The sequence below is a fragment of the Oncorhynchus gorbuscha genome, linkage group LG21, assembly GCF_021184085.1.
Source record: "Oncorhynchus gorbuscha isolate QuinsamMale2020 ecotype Even-year linkage group LG21, OgorEven_v1.0, whole genome shotgun sequence".
NCBI classification, from domain to species: domain Eukaryota; kingdom Metazoa; phylum Chordata; class Actinopteri; order Salmoniformes; family Salmonidae; genus Oncorhynchus; species Oncorhynchus gorbuscha.
In genome coordinates, this window is record NC_060193.1 from 10,619,810 (window position 1) to 10,637,981 (window position 18,172).

At 44.6% G+C, this 18,172-nt stretch overlaps 2 protein-coding genes and 3 non-coding genes across 6 annotated transcripts; all 5 read left to right on the forward strand.

Moving 5' to 3' along the window:
* The first annotated feature begins 1,143 nt into the window (after positions 1-1,143).
* On the forward strand, positions 1,144-6,313 carry LOC124008525 (cbp/p300-interacting transactivator 1-like). 2 transcript variants are annotated; one of them, XM_046319857.1, is made up of 3 exons: positions 1,144-1,729; positions 4,487-4,558; positions 4,733-6,313. In XM_046319857.1, exon 3 carries the CDS (start codon positions 4,746-4,748, stop codon positions 5,280-5,282), a length of 537 nt encoding a protein of 178 aa, XP_046175813.1. In that variant the 5' UTR covers positions 1,144-1,729; positions 4,487-4,558; positions 4,733-4,745; the 3' UTR covers positions 5,283-6,313. The 2 variants fall into 2 exon arrangements, with proteins under 2 accessions (XP_046175813.1, XP_046175812.1); XM_046319856.1 differs by lacking the exon at positions 4,487-4,558 and having other exon boundaries at positions 1,151-1,729; positions 4,733-6,312.
* Positions 6,314-9,992: 3,679 nt separating this feature from the next.
* On the forward strand, positions 9,993-17,933 carry LOC124008406 (40S ribosomal protein S4-like). Its single transcript, XM_046319667.1, has 7 exons — positions 9,993-10,069; positions 10,617-10,694; positions 11,692-11,872; positions 14,290-14,387; positions 16,245-16,416; positions 17,017-17,174; positions 17,767-17,933. Exons 1-7 carry the CDS (start codon positions 10,067-10,069, stop codon positions 17,866-17,868), a joined length of 792 nt encoding a protein of 263 aa, XP_046175623.1. The 5' UTR covers positions 9,993-10,066; the 3' UTR covers positions 17,869-17,933.
* LOC124008972 lies at positions 12,717-12,792 on the forward strand. The gene has a single exon (XR_006834204.1). It is a non-coding gene; the product is annotated as a small nucleolar RNA SNORD61 (small nucleolar RNA).
* On the forward strand, positions 14,477-14,552 carry LOC124008974. The gene has a single exon (XR_006834206.1). It is a non-coding gene; the product is annotated as a small nucleolar RNA SNORD61 (small nucleolar RNA).
* LOC124008969 lies at positions 17,260-17,396 on the forward strand. The gene has a single exon (XR_006834201.1). It is a non-coding gene; the product is annotated as a small nucleolar RNA SNORA57 (small nucleolar RNA).
* Positions 17,934-18,172: the final 239 nt, after the last annotated feature.

Here is an 18,172-nt window from a genome sequence, read left to right on the forward strand (position 1 = left end):
AATGAATATTTACTCTAAAGAAACTCTCAGAGCCTATATAACGTTTCCTCTCCTCCCCTGCCTGAAATCAAACTCCCATCTCTCTATGTTCTCCATTCATACTGTTGAATAGCACACCTGCCTGCTCTGTCCCGTGTGGCGACTGGACTGACTCCGTCAGGACTTCCCAACGTCATTTTATGCAAAACATCATGTTTCCTTCCAGAGTGGCATGGCATCATTATTTGAATAGGACATCAGTTGACGTTTTAGATAAATGATAAAATTAGATAAAAGTTCGGTACAATGTCTATTATGTTATCAACTTATATTTGCTTAGGCTATACTTCTATGGGAGGCTTGCTAAAATGATCCCACGGCAGACTCTTTGAAAACGTTAAGGTGACGTTAATGTGCGCTTACTTCGGTGTGTGTTTACCCATTTTGCCTAGTTTTACGTTAGAGGGGAACTTGAAAACCGTTCATCTCATTTGCATACTGTTTTCCCACGGGGGAAGACTCCACGAACTTCCATACATCACGCTCGAGCCTCATCTACATGTTAACTGTCTCCGCGCGCCAACGGGACTAAAGACAGATGCTCGTGAGCCTTTAACTCAAACGGACTTAAGGCGCGTGGCGTTCTAAAATAATATTGGCTTCACCTGTTCTGTTCTTTTCTCTCTTTGACAATATTGAGACGTAGGTATATTGTTTAGAATTAATTAATAAAAATATGATATTTATTTAGGCTAAAACAGATTTAAAAAATGCTGAGACGATAACCTCGAGGTTTGAGAAATGTTTAGGTCTATCTCCTGTCGTTGTTTTATTTTAGCAAATAATTTGGAGTTATTTGACCTTTAGCCAGTTGTAACAGATGACCTTTTAGATATGACATAGGCCTACCCTAATGATGAGACGTTAGCATAGTGGTCTCTCCAGGTGGGCTACGCAATAGGCTAAGGCCAATTGTATGTGCTCGGGTGCGTGCGTGCGTATTGGATCATATCCACACGGTTTTCTATTTGGTTCCTCCTGTGAACATTGTTTTTCTCGTGAAAATAAATCAACAGTTATTGTTTCAAGACCATTAAAGACTGTTGAGGCTGTGCGTTCTCTCATGAATGATAATCAGTGAGTTGTCTGTTTGGAGTAGAACAGAATAGACAATAATAGGATTTGATCTGTGATTGTAGAGAAAAGCGTTCGTTCTGAGAATAGAAAACATCTGCCTCCGTAGAGCGCTTCATTACCGAAACTCCGGAAACTAGTTTCCTCCGATACTGGAATGAACCGTTTATTGTGCGATAACCCTGGTGCGTCAGTCCTATTCCTCTATAAATCCACGCCGTGATTTAAATGCTGTCCCGCCACAAACGCGCCTCACTTTAGGGTCGTGTGTGTGTGAGAGAGAAAATAATACTTTATATTCAGTAACAACCACAGTGAGAGAACTATCCCGGAGTCTGACAGTCTGTTATTTCGCACAGAGCGAGGAGAGACGCAGCACGAGGACAATATTGACTCAAACGTTTACTTTGTGACTATAGCTCTCAACAGGAACCGGTGGATTCCTTACTAAATATAGACCACAACAATTGTCAAAGTTTTTGACAACAAACATTTACGGGTGTGGTGTTATCCTGCTTTCCGTTGGACTTGATTTGTACATTTTGACTTTTTTTTTACCATTATTTGCCTTCCTCAAACGGACCTACAGCTGCGTTTAAAAGTGGCTTTCTAAAGGGTATGTTATTTAAACATTTTAATTATTCCGTTGACATTTTATGGAAGTTATTCACAATAGTTTGATTTCACAGAGCAATAGCATTTCCCCTAAAATGTTTCGTTTAGCCCTGTTTGTGATTTGCCTCCCGGTTTGAACTGGTGAATGACATGCATTTTACACACATTGGATGATTTCGTAAAACAACTCCATAACATGAATCTCTAAAAAGTATGCCATTTTAGTCAACTATTCAGCCTATTTTACCAAATGGGCACTTGGTAGAAAATGGGGCTTTGTCAAAACGTGTGTTACTTTGACAAAGTGGTATTCTGTTGGCTGTAAATGTTTCTGTGCGGTTTTGTCCATCCCATAGCGTTGACTCAATTACTATAAAACAAGTGGCCATGCTCAGCCTCGCCATGTGGTCAAAGTGTGTGTGTGTGTGTGTGTGTGTATTGAGCGATTCACGTTCTAATTGGCTCGACACGCATGGTAATTGTGTAATTGACACCGCTGTTGTTGGCTAGAAGCAGAGGGGTTCCATGCTCATTTTCAGGTCCGGACCACGTCTGCAGGGAGGCGGATGTGATTAATGTAATCAAGTAACTTCTATTGTGATTGTTTGACATGGTGTGATTAGTTTATAGACTAAATAAACCACCCATACGAGTTGAATAGCCTACCTTTGTCTGTCAACAAACAGTTTGATATTGGCACCAGGTTAAAATACTGTTTAGTGAACGAAACCTTCCACTTCATTAGGATTTGTTCAATACAAAACTCATTCTTCCTCGAGGTAATCATTGATATGAGAAGGATGCATTTTAAAGTATTCGAATGCGGTCCATGGTCTCCTTTTTAAGGTAGTTTGACAGTTGCTTCCACACGATTTGAGACTCCGGCTACTTTTCTAGAGACTCGACACACACACATGCAAAACGTCACACCTCTTGCAAAACCAAACACTAAATTCTTAACTATTTTGACTCTTCTCAAAATTGTGTTTTTGCATCACCTCCACACACACACACACACACACACACACACACACACACACCAACAAATGTTTAGCTCTTATACACGCCAACTACACACGGACGTGACAAATGTAAAACACTCCTATTATCTTCCGTGTGCAGTGGAGTCCACGGCGGTTTGTCATAGCACTCACACGTACATATATGTACACTATAAACAGAAATGCACGGGGGAAAATGTTTATTTCATAACATTTTCATCCAGATTTCAGGATGAACACAGACGACAAAATACAGTAGAAGATAAATAAATAGGCTTGTCCTCTTCTTCCTCCTCATCTTCATCCCCCTCTTCCTCTAACTCTCTCTCCTTTAATTGGCCTCCATTGTTGCCCAAACCAAGAAAGCCAACCTGAAGCCTATTTATAGTGCTCAAGCTCTGATTTTCTAAGTGAAGAAATCGGCTTTAAGTGTTTTTCACACGTTAGCACTGGGTGTCGGTAATCGGTAAAATGAGTGGCATTTTGAACGGCAGTGTTTTCCAAAAGAAACACGAGAGCTGTTCGTTTTGAATGATGTGTCTAAACTGTGAACTGTGTTTAGTGTTGTGCAAAAGGTTTTTGTTTTTACAATTTGGAAACTGAGTGTAAAGCAGATAATGTGCTTGTAGTTTTGGTCTGAAGAGGTTAATGAGGTTTCACGGAGTGCCTCAACTACCACTTTTAGTGTGTGTGTGTGACTGAGATTCTCGACTACCACTTTTAGTGTGTGTGTGTGACTGAGATTCTCGACTACCACTTTTAGTGTGTGTGTGTGACTGAGATTCTCGACTACCACTTTTAGTGTGTGTGTGTGACTGAGATTCTCGACTACCACTTTTAGTGTGTGTGTGTGACTGAGATTCTCGACTACCACTTTTAGTGTGTGTGTGTGACTGAGATTCTCGACTACCACTTTTAGAGTGAGATCGTAAAAACCTGTAACTATAATAGTCTCTCCTTTCTATGATGCATATGAAGAAAGGAAGAGGGATGTACTTGAACGCAGCCCCTTCATAAGGATGAATTGACAGTTTTCAAATCGGGGCCTAACGTCTCTCCTTCCTAAGGATACAGTTTAATAACCATATTTGAACGGGGCCTGACGTCTCTCCTTCCTAAGGATACAGTTTAATAACCATATTTGAACGGGGCCTGACGTCTCTCCTTCCTAAGGATACATTTGAACAGTATTTAAGTCTGCAGTCTTGACAGTAATCAGCCGATGTATAATGAACACAAAGGACTGAAGAACACACACAGCGATAAATCCTCACCAGCTGTTAATGGCAGGGCTCATGAGATGCTGGTGTGTTGTCGGTCCATTGCAGCTGCATGCCTGCCTGTAGCAATTACCCTCTCCATAAATATGGGCTGGGGCAGGAAGGGGTCAGAGGTGTGTGTCGGGAAGGGTTCTGCAGTGGGATCAACACACACACATATATATGTGTATGTATGTATTCTATCATGTGACTCAGTCCTCAAAAGTCCTGTTTTCTTTAACCCTTATTATGAACCGCCAGTCAGTCCCCTCTGAGCCTCTATGGTACTTTAGTGTGTATCCAAAATGGCACCATACTATATAGTGCACTACTTTTGACTGACTGTCATTAGAGGTCAGGGGCAGTGGTTCTGGTCAAAAGGAGGGCACTATATAGGGAATAAGGTGCCATCTCTCTGTGCTGTGACCCACCTAAAGATTGTTTTCTTGTGCCCCCCCCCCCTCACCCCAAATTTAAATGAGACAATTTTTTTTTTAGCCAGGCAGGGCCATGTCTCCAGTCTCAATCTGTGGTTTGGAATAGGCTACTCGTGGTGACCTAGTGAAGCAGGTGACTTTAAAGCCAAGCAGGCTTATCACTCTAATCTAAACACTATGCTGTCATAATGTGCTAACAGAATAATCCTGTATGTTTTCAGTACTCCCTGTCATCTCTTCCGCCTTGTGTGGCGGTGTGTCCCCGTTTGATGATGTCACCGTAACACCGTTTCTTCCTCCTTCTCAGGTGTCCCCAGGTGATGACCTCACTGTTTTCCAGCCCAGCCCACGTCGTCATGAAGGACCGCGAGCCTCCGCCATCCTCCCTCACCCTGCTCCACTACCCTGGGATGACGGTCACCGCCAAGACCCCTGGGGATGACCCCTTTCCCTCCTCCACCTCTCCATCCCTCTCCAAACCACAGCCCTTCTGCCTGCAGACCCTCCAGACCAGCCCTCACCTCCTCGCCAGCATGCAGCTCCAGAAACTCAACTCCCACTACCAGAGTCTGGCTGGAGGCAGTGGTGCCTCAGGGCTCAACTCAGGGCCTCAGAGGGGGTTTGGGGGCTCCACGGTGGGCTCGGCTGGGCAGCTGATCGGGGGTACCCCTGGAGGTGGCGGAGGTGGGAACCAGAGTTGTGGATCTGGCGGGATCATAGATTCTGACCCAGTGGATGAAGAGGTTCTGATGTCATTGGTCATAGAGCTGGGGTTGGACCGGGCCAATGAGCTACCTGAACTCTGGCTGGGACAGAATGAGTTTGACTTTATAGCGGACGTACCTGCTGGATGTTGACCGGATAGAGCGATGGAAGGAGGGGATCTGTGCTCTCTTTCATTCTTCTGTTAGTCTCTTGTTTGGATGGACACAGACTCCGACGTCCCTGCCGCATACTAACCTAAACACATAGAAAGAGAAACTGTCCTTTTGTTTTGTTTTTTGGGGGGGGGGGTCAACCTCTTAGTTTTTCTCTAAAAGAAAAATGATGACTACATACGGACCCAAAGAGAGCATGTGGTCTTGTTTTTTCCCCCTCTCTACCACCCTCTCGTTTCCCCTCTCAGAAGGACAGTGTGCGGACACAGGGTTGGGGTTTGGTCTTGTGTTTTTCTGTGAGTCTGTGTGTGTCAGAGAGGATGTCGACTTCAGGGGGAACTTGTGTTTACCTTCATTTATTCCTCGGCGCAAAAGGACCCTGAAGCGGCGTTAAGGATTGTGAACATTCAACGGTTCAACAGAAACCAAGAGGGGACAAACCCACAGGACCCTATTTATATTTAACAGTAGGGAAAACACTGAGGGATAGAAGAGCCTGGGGCCTGTCTCGTTGTACCTCCCATGGGCCTCCTACACACACACACACACACACACACACACACACTTGTTCAGTTAGCCCAGCGTTCAGGGGGTTTGATGTGACACTAGGGTGAGAGAAGCACGAGAGAGATGAGTGCTGTGTACCAGTGTGTGAGAGGTTGTCTGAGACAGACCTGACAGGAGGCCTGTGTAGTCTCCATGCTATTGTCTGTATCTAAATTACGTTATTGAGTCTCAAAGTCAGTGGTCTTCATGTAACTCTGTAGGAGGAACGACTCAGGTTCACCCTCCTGTCTTGTTTCTGCCCGATCTCCCCGTCTCGCTTTCCCTCTCTCTGTATGTATTGTAAGTCTCTTGCTCTATGTCAAATGGATGATGTCTGAAGAAGCAAAGAGAGCTATGAGTCTCTCCTCTCGCTCCCTTGTCTTCGGTCTCTGTCTTTCTCTCCTCTCGCTCCCTTGTCTTCGGTCTCTGTCTTTCTCTCCTCTCGCTCCCTTGTCTTCTGTCTCTGTCTTTCTCTCCTCTCGCTCCCTTGTCTTCTGTCTTCTGTCTTTCTCTCCTCTCGCTCCCTTGTCTTCTGTCTTCTGTCTTTCTCTCCTCTCGCTCCCTTGTCTTCTGTCTCTGTCTTTCTCTCCTCTCGCTCCCTTGTCTTCTGTCTCTGTCTTTCTCTCCTCTCGCTCCCTTGTCTTCTGTCTCTGTCTTTCTCTCCTCTCGCTCCCTTGTCTTCTGTCTTTCTCTCCTCTCGCTCCCTTGTCTTCTGTCTTTCTCTCCTCTCGCTCCCTTGTCTTCTGTCTTTCTCTCCTCTCGCTCCCTTGTCTTCTGTCTTTCTCTCCTCTCGCTCCCTTGTCTTCTGTCTTTCTCTCCTCTCGCTCCCTTGTCTTCTGTCTTTCTCTCCTCTCGCTCCCTTGTCTTCTGTCTCTGTCTTTCTCTCCTCTCGCTCCCTTGTCTTCTGTCTTTCTCTCCTCTCGCTCCCTTGTCTTCTGTCTTTCTCTCCTCTCGCTCCCTTGTCTTCTGTCTGTCTTTCTCTCTCCTGTGCTCTGAGCCAAGACACTCCGTCACTACCTACTCTGCTATGTTACTGTCAAAGTAACTGCGTACGTCCCAACTGGTACCCTATTCCCTATATAGTGCACTACTTTAGACCAGAGCCCTATTCCCTATATAGTGCACGTATGGCCAGAGACCTATGGGTCCTGGTCTAAAGTAGTGCACTATAAAGGGACTAGGGAGCCATTTGACTGTTCCAATCTATAAGTTAATGAGGCTGTAGGAGACTGTTAAAGATGGCTGCCTTGTTTGTTTTTCTGGGGTGGAATGGGAGCGCTGAAGACGACCTAATGATGATTGAGTTATTAACTGATTTACTTACAGTACCTACATTGTAAAAGAGATTTATTTTTTTATGTCTTGTGCAACTCATTTTTTTAAGACAGAAAAAATTGACAACGTTTTTCAATTGACTAAGTTCCCAGGTTTCAGTGAATAGAGTCCTAAAGCCTGAATCACATTGCATCAACACGATGTGAAAGACCACGTTTTAACACCCAGGAAATTGAAGTTAACTACTGGGATATACCAACTTGTAATTTCCTGAACAGAAACCCTTTGATCCTACTGACTGGCGCAAGAACATTTACTTTGAGTTTTTGTTCGTTTTTGCTTATTACATTTCACATATTTGTGTGAATTATTTTGTTTTAGGGTGAGAAACTTCTTGCTATTGACTTTGTAAAAGAAACAAATATCAGATCGTAATTAATCACTTGTCTAGTAGATACTGTACTGATTGTATGATCCTTAGTTTCTTAAATTCACACCTTTTTCAAACGAAGGCTTTCTTTTGTTTAAGAGGTGGACCTATTTCTTTATTTGTCTCATCTTTGACTTTTGTTTTGCAATTTAAATGACGGAACGAATATATCCGAGGTTGATTTCATTTTTTTGCATCTCATTTGTATTTCTATGTAAATTACTAGATCATATTTAAAATGGTTGTATTTTTGTTCTCTGCATGTTTGGGAAAATAAAGAATACCGAACTGAATATTCTCTCCGTTTCTCATTAGTACTATAGTCTACCATTTAGATTTGTACACAACTTAGTTCACTGTCTGTACACACACTCATGATACTGTAGTTGAGAACAGTTCACACGTGAATGAAAAATGGTTGGTCTTAACTTTCTTATAAAATGTCGCCCTCTAGCGTCAACTTTTTCAAAATGCCTCAAAGTTCACTGGAGTCCAATAACAAGAGCAAGACTGTAGGCCTACAACAGGCAGCATGTGTAACGACGAAACACTGCAGATAAAGGTGATTTGAAACTGAATATCTTTTTAAAGAAACGAGGACCATCATATTAAAATAAATTGATTCAACAGACTGTGTGTGTGTATGTGTATATATATATATATATATATATATATACACACACTGTTGCAGGTTTACTGAGGACCAGGGGTCAGACGGGCGTAATATACCGGCTTCGCGTAGAAGTATATGACTTGTAACAGACTGAATTGAAAGCATAGGAAAGCGAGCTGCAGGACAGGACGTCACTGGTGACATTCGGCATGGGAACACCCGGAATAACGGCTTGATTATCTTGCACCGCACAAACAGAAGGACTCTGTCCTGCGCATTGGTATTTCCTGACCGAGATAGCGGGAGGAAATCAGAGAGGCTCGGGGAATAGAAGAGAAAAAAACAGGCTACAGAACATATCAAAAAGTATGTGTTTACCACCGATGAAGACATTTAGGCAAGACTTAAGAATCAAGATAATATTACGAAAAGTTCAACTGTGTTTAGGCCTATTATAGATTGAGACGGATTGGATTTGATATAACATATTTACAATCATATAAGAATCACAATGAGAGCCATATAATGTATGAGACTATATATTACAATACAAACACTGACTTACGTAGCTGCTACAATAATATAAAAATCGATACTGTATTTCTTGAGGTCGTCACCTCATACAAGGACTTGGGAGTTTGGCTAGACAATACTTTCCTTCTCTCAGCACATATCAAAGCTGCGGGCTAAAGTTAAATCTAGACTTGATTTCCTCTATTGTATTCGCTCCTCTTTCACCCCAGCTGTCAAACTAACCCTGATTCAGATGACCATCCTACCGATGCTAAATTACGGAGACATAATTTAATTTAATCTTTTCCATTCGGCCATCAGATTTGCCACCAATGCTCCGTATAGGACACATCACTGCACTCTATACTCCTCTGTAAACTGGTCATCTCTGTATACCCGTCGCAAGACCCACTGGTTGATGCTTATTTATAAAACCCTCTTAGGCCTCACTGCCCCCTATCTGAGATATCTACTGCAGCCCTCATCCTCCACATACATTTACATTACGTTTACATTTAAGTCATTTAGCAGACGCTCTTATCCAATACCCGTTCTGCCAGTCACATTCTGTTAAAGGTCCCCAAAGCACACACATCCCTGGGTCCCTCCCCTTTTCAGTTCTCTGCAGCTAGTGACTGGAACCAGCTGCAACAAACACTCAAACTGGACAGTTTTATCTCAATCTCTTCATTCAAAGACTCAATCATGGACACTCTACTGACAGTTGTGGCTGCTTTGTGTGATTGTTGTCTCTACGTTCTCTACCTTCTTGCCCTTTGTGCTGTTGTCTGTGCCCAATAATGTGTGTACCATGTTGTGTTGCTACCATGCTGTGTTGTCATGTGTTGCTGCCTTGCTGTGTTGTTGTCTTAGGTCTCTCTTTATGTAGGGTTGTGTCTCTCTTGTCATGATGTGTGTTTTGTCCTATATTTATATTTATTTTAAATACCAGCCCCCATCCCTGCAGGAGGCCTTATGCCTTTCAATAGGCAGTCATTGTAAATAAGAATTTGTTATTTTAAAATGTTTTAAATTGAACCTTTATTTAACTAGGTAAGTCAGTTAATTAATTAATAACAAATTCTTATTTACAATGATGGCCTACCGAGGAACAGTGCCTTGTTCAGGGGCAGAACGACAGCATTTTACATTGTTAGCTCGGGATTCGATCCAGCAACCTTTCTTAACTGGTTTGCCAAGTTAAATAAAGGTTAAATAAAATACATTTCTGACACGTTAAAAGGAACATCCAGTCGCAGTTATTCTCCACGACACTAGAGAGCGGACCAAATAAATGATGCTCGGTTTGTCCCTCATCATGCACCGTACTCTGTCTTATTTTGCAAGGACTCGAAGTGGGAGGTCCTTTTCCTCGCAGACTCCAACATGGTGAGCCGTATTTCTTTATGATTTTCTCCCGAATCATCATCAAACATCACTTTTTCTGAAAATAATATTGCACATATAACTGCGATTGTATGAAAATATATACTTTGTACAATGGTTAGTCCGTGTATTTAAATAGTAAGTTATGTCTGAGTCTCTGAAACGATTTTAGAAAAACTGATTCGTTTGACCATTGTAGCCACCGGCTAGCTGGTTAGCATCAACTCTGCCCATTTCAGCCAAACATGTTTCCGTTACCACGATTTCTACGTTCAAAAGACTACTCCCGAAGTTTATACCAGCCGTGGTAATTGAGCACACATTTTGCGGCGAAAATGTGTAAAATAAGCCATTTTTCTTGTGCTTTCACCGAGTAGGCCCCAGCCGGAAATCGCGTTCGTGGACAGTATAGCAAATAAGTAACTTGCATGCTAACATCTGCTGGCCATACGGGTCGCATGGTACCTCAAAACGAACAGCCGTTTGTCCGGTAGGCTGTTCCCGTGTAGTTGTACTGCTGTGTTGTTTAACCTTGTTTTCTGTTTACCAGGCACGAGGACCGAAGAAGCACCTGAAGCGCGTTGCAGCGCCCAAGCATTGGATGCTTGACAAGCTCACCGGAGTGTTCGTAAGTACATAGATACTTTCTATGTTGAAACCACAATGTTACTAGCTGGTTGCAGACTAGTATACAAAATGGTTGGTCATTCATATCTAGCCATCAGTTTTCCATTATTTTCTCGACGAACATGTCATTCATTGTCTTGTCCCCTACCTGTTCCTCACCTGGGCTGTTGGAACACCGCGCGACCCAACCTAACTTGAGGCACGTTCCCCTCCTATTGAAAGAACATTTGCTTACTTGTCAAAAAAACAACATTATGGTTGCTGGAAGGCGCTACATACTCAATTCTACTCTTTACGTGTAGTAGGATGGGGCCTGTATACTTGTGTGTCTGAGCAGAGCTGTTGTAAAGCAAGTGAGTTTGTTTATACTAGACCCCACCTACAGTCAACCTATCACATCAATGCAGAATTTTGCTGGCGCATGGTACGAAACTACCGGAGGCTCAGCGATTGCATCACACCATACATATGACACCTCCGTATCAAGCATAAATCGTCTGTTGCTCGATTGTGGCCCTACAAATGTTTTTAACCAATGAAGGTGTTTGTAACATGCATTTTTGTAGTCATTTGCTATTTAATCTACTGAACAGTTGTGGCTTTCCCTCCCACCCTAACCCCATTCCCCACGTACTATCGTACTCTGTCCGCCCTGTGTATAGTGGTCTGCTGTCCCTGCATTGTCTATAGCCGATATTGTTAATGAAGGTAGACTCAGCAACGTGCCTTTGCCACAAGCAGCACCACGGATATGGCAATGAATGAGATGGGAAAACTTCACACTGTGTCAGTGTATGAAGATGTGTTTGCTTCACGCTGTTATGTGGGAATTCTGGGACCCAAACTGGAAGTTTAGCCTCGTGCTTCAAAGCACTTAGTAGTTGCAGATATTGAACCACTATGCTGTTTACTTCGTGCTTCTACCTACATCATAGTTGAATCCACCTTTTAACTGCTCTAATATAGTTACAGTGCCTAACCCTATTCTCCCCCTGTAGGCTCCTCGTCCCTCCACTGGTCCCCACAAGCTGAGGGAGTGCCTGCCCCTCATAATCTTCCTCAGGAACCGTCTGAAGTACGCCCTGACCGGAGATGAGGTCAAGAAGATCTGCATGCAAAGGTTCATCAAGATCGACGGCAAAGTCCGCACTGATATCACCTACCCAGCTGGCTTCATGGGTAAGTCTGATTGGGGGACAGGGGTTGGGTGAGGAAGGGAGACATGGGGGATGGCAATGGGAGAAGCCATGGGGGATGGCAATGGGAGAAGCCATGGGGGATGGCAATGGGAGAAGCCATGGGGGATGGCAATGGGAGAAGCCATGGGGGTGGCAATGGGAGAAGCCATGGGGGTGGCAATGGGAGAAGCCATGGGGGTGGCAATGGGAGAAGCCATGGGGGATGGCAATGGGAGAAGCCATGGGGGTGGCAATGGGAGAAGCCAAGGAGTACGGAAGGGTGGGTAAAAGTTTGGATGGCTCCTTTCGGGGCTAGGCGACGTAAACGTCTATGCCTCTCCTATTCCCTTGAGAGACCTTCGCCTGGAAAAATGGAGGAATAACCCCCCCTGCATTATTAGTTTGTCAATGAGCATTTGTCTTTCAAATACATCTTTGCAGTTGATGGTTAGCTAGAGCTTTAACAAACAAAAAACGACGTTTTGTTGCCATATTGACATGATCAGTCAAAACGCCTCAAAACAAGACATGGCATCAAGAATACGATACAAATCACTTATGATTCCCACGTGACAGCTTGTCACTGTTGCTATGTGACGTCATAATCGTAACGCATGCCTTCCGGTGTCATTCTCCTTAAGTTGTTGATCAACCCGTCTGTGCAAACGGTTAAGCCAATCGCATGCGTCGTAGTCTCATGTGTGGTGAGAGAATGAGCGATACTAAGTCCTACATGCATCCTCCCTTTACGCAATCGCACATATTTTGGGGGGGGTTCGTTGCGCTGGCGAAAGCAAAGCTAGAAGCATCTGTTTTTTCACCTCAGCCAGTGACTAATGTAGAGGGCAATGAAGACACACTTTGGTTTTGATCAACGAGATGAAATAAATCTCACCAATACCTCTAAGAAGTTCTGAGCTCTAATCAATAGGATGTTTATTATGATTCAACCTGGGCCTAGGTCACTAAACATGGTGCTGAAGCTCCCCTGATTCGTCTCTACAGGAATTGTCTAATTGCATATGGATGGGCTGTAAGGCACTAATGGTAATGGCGGTCTTGCTCTGGGCGTTTAGGGCAGTGAATGATTTTTCATTTGTTTTTTTGATAATGGTGCTGCTTGGTGTTACTGGGTAGCTGTAAGACCAGATGGTCACTTCAAGGCATTACCTCTGGGCTCCCCGTGTTACACGCCGCCCAACCTCCCGTGTTACACGCCACCCAACCTCCCGTGTTACACGCCGCCCAACCTCCCGTGTTACACGCCGCCCAACCTCCCGTAGTACACGCCGCCCAACCTCCCGTAGTACACGCCGCCCAACCTCCCGTAGTACACGCCGCCCAACCTCCCGTAGTACACGCCACCCAACCTCCCGTGTACACGCCACCCAACCTCCCGTGTACACGCCACCCAACCTCCCGTGTACACGCCACCCAACCTCCCGTAGTACACGCCACCCAACCTCCCGTAGTACACGCCGCCCAACCTCCCGTGTACACGCCGCCCAACCTCCCGTGTACACGCCGCCCAACCTCCCGTAGTACACGCCGCCCAACCTCCCGTAGTACACGCCGCCCAACCTCCCGTAGTACACGCCGCCCAACCTCCCGTAGTACACGCCGCCCAACCTCCCGTAGTACACGCCGCCCAACCTCCCGTAGTACACGCCGCCCAACCTCCCGTAGTACACGCCGCCCAACCAATAGACAGTCACTGTCTCATATTCACGCCGCCCAACCAATAGACAGTCACTGTCTCATATTCACGCCGCCCAACCAATAGACAGTCACTGTCTCATATTCACGCCGCCAAACCAATAGACATTCACTGTCTCATATTCACGCCGCCAAACCAATAGACATTCACTGTCTCATATTCACGCCACCAAACCAATAGACATTCACTGTCTCATATTCACGTTTTTCTCTGGTGCGCATGTTCCCTCACACAAACACACACAGCAGTTCTTATCACCTTTATCCCTGCCAAGAGCGACGACCACTGTGTGGTTGATTTAATTTCCTAGACCAGGTGACTCAGCCCACCATGTCACACCTCTCCTTCGCTGGACCATATCACGCTGTGGAGAAGCTCTATTCCATTTCCTTGTTTCTCACGTCCTCCCTCTACCCATTGGCTGGGGGGGGGGGGTCTGAGATGTAGTCTAGCTTGTCTAAAATACTGTTGACTTTCATTCTGTTAGTCAGTAACAGTTGAACCATCTGAAGTGTTTCCTTAAAATGAGAATGTAATGGTAACTGAAATGGACAAATATTGCCTTTGGGGGGGGGGGGGGGGGGGGTTCATGCAAAAAGCTGTTTTGTTCAAGTTTAACCATGACGGACTGAATGTTGTTGTGTTTGTCTATGTTCTGGATGTGACCATTGACTCTTAATGCGTGTGCTATGTCTGTCTAGATGTGATCAGTATTGAGAAGACTGGAGAGCACTTCCGTCTGATCTACGATGTGAAGGGACGTTTTACTGTTCACCGCATCACTGCTGAGGAGGCCCAGGTATGACGCACGTTGTCACCGCATAACCCTACCGGGTGGTTGTTGTTGAGCAGTACCATTATAATTGGCTGAATCGTCTGTATGACGGAGCAATGAAGACAACTTTGGTTTTGATCAACGATATGAAAAAAAACCTCACCAATACCTCTAAGAAGTTCAGAGCTCCAAAAAAAGAATTAACTGAATCCTAATGTGAAATGGTTGGTTTTCTACCTTGTGTAAATAAATGGTGTGTGATTTCAGTCGAATCCCTTGTGCTTGTGGTGCTGCACAGTGCATTCAGAAAGTATTCGGATCACTTGACTTTATCCATATTTGGTTGCCTTACAGCCTTATTCTAAAATAAATATATATGTATTTTTTTCATAGGCAATCTACACAATACCACATAATGACAAAGTGAAAACAGGTTTTTAGAAATGTTTTGCAAATGTATTCAAAGTAATAAAAAAAAACAGAACTTATTAACAAAGTATTCAGAGGACACAGAAGGACGGACGATTTTACTGAGGTGTGAAATGCGTAAAAATAAATCCTTGGTTGCAACCCTCGCTACAGAGTTCATCTGCCTCTGGAAGCAACATCAGCACAATAACTGTTTGTCGGGAGCTTCGTCAAATGGGTTTCCATGACCGAGCAGCCGCACAAAAGCCTAAGATCCCCCACGTGCAACGCCAAGCGTCGGCTGGAGTGATGTAAAGCTCGCCGGCAGTGGAAATGCGTTCTCTGGAGTGATGAATTACATTTCACCATCTGGCAGACCAATGCACTTTAGCGGATGCCAGGAGAATGCTAACTTCCCCAATGCACAGTGCCAACTATAAAGTGTGGTTGAGGAATAATGGTCTGGGGAGCTTTTTCATGGTCAGGCTAGGCCCTCTAGTTCTAGTGAAGGGAATTCTTAACGCTACAGCCTACCATGACACTCTAGATGTTTCTGTGCTTCCAACTTTGGTAACAGTTTGGGGAATAGCCTTTCCTGTTTCAGCATGAAGATGCCCCCGTGCACAAAGGGAGGCCCATAAAGAAATGGTTTGTTGAGATCGGTGTGGAAGAACTTGACTGGCCTGCACAGAGCCCTGACCTCAATCCCATCGAACACCTTTGGGATGAATTGGCACGCCGACTGATGGCCTTTATAGCCCAACAGCAGTGCCTGACTTCACCAATGTTCTTGTAGCTGAATGGAAGAAGCCTATGTGGCAAGTCCCCACAACAATGTTCCAACATCTAGTGGAAAGCTTTCCCAGAAGAGTATTGGTATAACAACCTCCAATGTTCCAACATCTAGTGGAAGGCCTTCCCAGAAGAGTGGAGGTTGTTATAGCTACAATGTTCCAACATCTAGTGGAAGGCTTTCCCAGAAGAGTATTGGTATAACAACCTCCAATGTTCCAACATCTAGTGGAAGGCCTTCCCAGAAGAGTGGAGGTTGTTATAGCAACAATGTTCCAACATCTAGTGGAAGGCCTTCCCAGAAGAGTGGAGGTTGTTATAGCAACAATGTTCCAACATCTAGTGGAAGGCCTTCCCAGAAGAGTGGAGGTTGTTATAGCAACAATGTTCCAACATCTAGTGGAAGGCCTTCCCAGCAGAGTGGAGGCTGTTATAGCAACAAAGGGGAGACCAACTCCATATTAATTCCCATGATTTTGGAATGAGATGTTTGAAGAGCTGGTCTCCGCATACTTCTGTTTGTGTAGTATAGTTGGGGTTCAGACCCAAAAACCTAGTGATTTGTCAAGTCAACTTTTGAGACATTTTTTGGATTTAAGTGCTTAAGTTACTAGAATAGAAACTAGGTTATGGAAAGCCTTAACATAACAATCACTCACTTTCTTCTCGTCCATATTACAGTACAAGCTTTGTAAGGTGAAGAAGAACCTGATGGGTACCAAGGGAGTCCCCGCACTTGTGACCCATGACGCCCGCACCATCCGCTACCCAGACCCCCTCATCAAGGTCAACGACACAGTCCGCATCGACCTCGCCACCGGCAAGATCACAGAACACATCAAGTTCGACACAGGTAACGTGATTTTATGGAACTTTAAAAATAAAAAAAAACTTCTAGTGACCTAAAATGGTTTGATACCGGTGAGGAAATGGGTTTAGAGATTGGGGGATTGATTTGTCTTGTATTTTATATACTACCCACCTATATACTCAAAAGCACTTCATGTAGTAAGGAAGTGAAGCTTCTCATCCTCCACCAATGTGGGGCAACCATTTTGTGAAATTGAACAGAAAATATTGAGCAGGATCTAATTGGTGCAGCTTGTTCAGTGCTGTTATGTCTCCCTGCACACCAACTCGTTTCCCACCTTCCCTGTCTGTATCCTGTGGCTGACAGGGACGCATGGCCTCTGACACCTTTTTACACAAGACAGTGAATTTACAACAGTTTGCTTTGGTAACTCTGCAGACACAAACGGTACATTACGGGATGGTAACATCTGTTCATTCAGACATTTGCTCCATAAGCACTCTTGGAAGCAAACCAACACTACGACCCAATCAAACTCGGCATTCTTCTGAAGCAGTTCTAAACCTCTTCCTCTCTCCACCCTCTTCTCTCCACCCTCTTCTCTCCACCCTCTTCTCTCCACCCCTTCTCTCCTTCTGGTAGGTAACCTGTGCATGGTGACTGGCGGTGCCAATTTGGGGCGGATTGGTATCATCACTAACCGGGAAAGGCACCCTGGCTCGTTTGACGTGGTTCACGTCAAAGACAGCGCTGGAAACATCTTCGCCACCAGGCTGGGAAACATCTTCATCATTGGCAAGGTGAGCAGAGGAGTTGGGATGTAGGCGACCACATGTACAGACGGAGCACTAAACATGCAAATACACATTAAAGACAACTCGACCCCCTCCATTTCTTGACACGCTTGTAGTTGCTCAGTACTCGTGTGTGTAATTGTACGGAGGTAGAACAAAGCCAATGCTATGTCTTCGGTACCAGTGTGATATTGTCTGCTGGTTCTATCCTCAATTGCTGGCACACTTTAGATTGATGAAGAGCAGGTTCACATCTATACCAAACCAAGTAGACTGCAAACCGTGTTTTAATGTTTTACTCTGTCTGCTGGGGTGGAGATCAAGTTGTCCACCATACGTTCTCATATTCTGGCCTTTTTCCCAAACAGCATGATCACTTCTTAAAAGCATAATGTCACTTTTCAAAGCTATTTATTTAGTCCACTTCCTGTCCCGTGAACACATGTCCATTCCCTGTTCAGATTTGTCTCTACTTGTCTCAGTTCTGATGGTTGATGGCTAAAACTTCAATGTTGTTTTTAACTTTAAATAGTTGAATAATGTGAGTTGCACCCGTCCCCTTCGAGTGTCCTAATCTTTTCTCCTTCCCCGTCTCCAGGGCAACAAGCCGTGGGTGTCCCTGCCTCGTGGAAAGGGTATCCGCCTCACAATCGCTGAGGAGCGGGACAAGCGAATCGCTGCTAAGGCCGGCAGCAGCTAAATCCTATGTTGGTGTCTAGGCATCCTGGCTTTGAAATAAAAACATGTTATTTACAACAAAAACCATCCGCTGACTGGACTTCTGTTTTCCATGTTGTTTCGTTAATGATTTGTTGATGTATATTTCCCCAACAAACGGGCTCACACTTGAATAGTCGTTTCAATCCGTCACATAAATGAGTGATATTTTCTGTCTCCCAGAATCTCCCCTCAACATTATCATGCACTGGAATTTCTAAGGTGGAATTGGGGACCAAATGGCACGCTGTTCCCTATATAGCGCACTACTTTTGACCAGGCACCAT